Below are 2,351 nucleotides of genomic sequence, written 5' to 3'. Positions count from 1 at the left end.
TTCCTGTTCTCCCACCTGTTCGTGCATTCTTTCCAAAAATCGGGACTTTTTTAAAACGCCGCAGGACGCAGGACAAATTATTAAAAAGCAGGACGTCTGGTCACCCTACCAAAGTCTGACCTTCCCTCAAAAGATCTCAGATTCATAACCTCCCCCTCCATCTTGTCCCCTGCTCCAGCTCTTTCCCCAGATCCCCGGCCCACCCTCCCAGCTAGTTTCCGGTTCCCATCCCACCACAGCCTGAGAACCACCCTAAAGAATGAACCCAGCTCAGGGACCCACAACTATGATTCTCAGGGGCCAGCTTAACCCTAAGGTCCTTTGGGCAGCTCTGGCCAATGCTGCTTCTGATCTTTAGGGCCGGTCCCCTACCTTTTTGGCACCAGGGACTGGTTTCATGGAAGACAATTTTTCCACCTACAAGGTGTGGGGGAGAATTCAATTCTCAAAAGGAGCTTACAACCTAGCTCCCTCACATGTGCAGTTTACAGTAGGGTCCCCACTCTGTTGGTTCCTAACAGGCCACAAACCGGTGCTGGTCCACAGCCTGGGGGTAGGGGGCCAGCTACCCCCAGGCTGTAGAGGGAAGCTCTGGGGACTTCCACCCTTCCTGCTCAGCCTCAGCAATTGGCATTTGCTGACTCAGGTCTAGCCACAGGCTACACCTGCCCCACCAAAGCCCCAGGGGAGGCCCCCAAGGAGAGAGCGGGACTCAGGGCCACCCAGCCCAAGGCTAGAGACTACTCAGATCCAGGTCCAAGGAGCCCTCTCGCTGCCCTAGGGGGCATCCAGGGACACAAGGGTCAGATTCCATTTGGCTTCATGCCTCAAGATCTGCCTCAAATCAGTTATTGGGGACAGGAGCGGCCCAGAATGGGGAAGCTTATTCCCCAGGGCCTAGGCTGGGCTGCCGGTGGCATTGCAATGAATTCCTGCTGAATGAATAAGAAACCCCCATCTCTCCTTTCCCTCCAGAGCACTTGTGACACGATGCCAAACCACTCTGAAACCATCAGCCACACTGTGAACGTGCCCCTGCAGACGGCCCTGGGGACTTTGGAGGAGATTGCCTGCTGACACCCCTCGGGCTGCCCAGCATCCCCCAAACAGACCTTGAGGCCCAAGACACAGGACAGGGGACAGCAAGCTCAGGTGGGATGGCCCCTGACGCTGGAAAGAAGCAAGAGCCCCCTATGCACACATTGCAAACTAGCTGCCAAAACCTCACTCTGGCCACAGCTGACACGGTGCGTCCTTGGGCCCCGCCGTGCGTCCCTCTTAGGAGAGATGAGTCACACTCTGGAACTGTCCAAGAACCAACCTGCCATCACATCTCACTGCCAGATGTATAAAGCACCTGCATGCTCAGACTTCTTACGGCGCCACCTCCACGTCTGTCTAGTACATGACATTCCTCCGTGCTGTTCCCAGCGTCACTCTGCTGCCCGTGCAGTGGGACCAGATTCCAGCTCCAGAGTCACCATGAGGTCACCCTGGAATCAGAACTGCACGACCAAGAGGGAAACCGCAGAACTTTCTGCTTCATTCAGTCCGCGTGTAGTTCGTGAAGGTTCTAAACCTGCCCACAAACCCCTTGCCCTGAGCTGGCCCGTGGGGCTTCGTCACGGAAGGTGACCCGTGTCAGCCTCTCTCCTGCCCCAGCACCTGTGACAGTGGCCAGGGTGACTCCAGCGTCATCCATGGTGCCCATGTCGTCTTTCTCTCTCCCGTGACACAACTGTACAGTCTTGATTCTTCTCATCTGGGGGGCTTCTATGTTTGTCTGTTGGAGATTTGTTTTGCTTTGCTTTGTTTTATGCTTTTTTGATGTTTTGAAGTTTGGTTTGGTTTTTCCATTTTCTCTGGCATTTATTTATTTGTGCTTCAAATCACAGTCATATTAAAAGCTGGTCTTGTGGAAACGGCTGAGTCATTTCTGCCTTTTCTCCACATCCGGGGCTCTCTCCCGAGGACTTAAGGAAGGGTGGGACCTGCCAGCTCAAAAACTGCAGATGATGCGTATGTAAACTTGTGTGTAGGCACACTTACCTTTACGAAATGTGCACACTCTATGCTTTTATTCGATTCTAACTCTTTGAAAATGATTGAACACAGCCATGGAAATGCTGAAAGACCCACTGACAGATCCCGGCCAGGTCCGGAAGGATGCTGCCCTCCACCACAGGCACATGGCTGCCAGAACAATGCTGCTGAGATCTAGAAGTCATAAAGGAGGCCTCCATGTCCCTCTGTTCATCTGTCCGCTCACTCTGCCTGACCCTGTCAGTGAATCTGGGCTGGACACAGGCCCCGCACAGCCACCTCCCACACACCATCTTGCCAGACCTTCT

General features: G+C 53.9%; 1 protein-coding gene across 2 annotated transcripts in view; it reads left to right on the top strand.

The window, feature by feature from the left end:
- ASIC2 (acid sensing ion channel subunit 2) overlaps window positions 1-1,922 on the top strand; it is a 1,089,542-nt gene extending 1,087,620 nt beyond the window's left edge. Inside the window, exon 10 of one of the 2 annotated variants that reach the window (XM_012809736.2) lies at window positions 976-1,922. In XM_012809736.2, the coding sequence (XP_012665190.1) occupies window positions 976-1,077 (102 nt within the window). In that variant the 3' untranslated portion in view covers window positions 1,078-1,922. The remainder of the gene's footprint in view (window positions 1-975) is intronic. The other variant, XM_003797192.1, reaches the window with a different exon arrangement.
- The last annotated feature ends 429 nt before the right edge of the window (window positions 1,923-2,351 follow it).

The sequence above is a fragment of the Otolemur garnettii genome, unplaced genomic scaffold (assembly GCF_000181295.1).
Source record: "Otolemur garnettii isolate 467f Iridium unplaced genomic scaffold, OtoGar3 scaffold00112, whole genome shotgun sequence".
NCBI classification, from domain to species: Eukaryota; Metazoa; Chordata; class Mammalia; order Primates; family Galagidae; genus Otolemur; species Otolemur garnettii.
The sequence above is the reverse complement of the archived record's forward strand: the minus strand, read 5'-3'. Positions and strand labels throughout refer to the sequence as shown.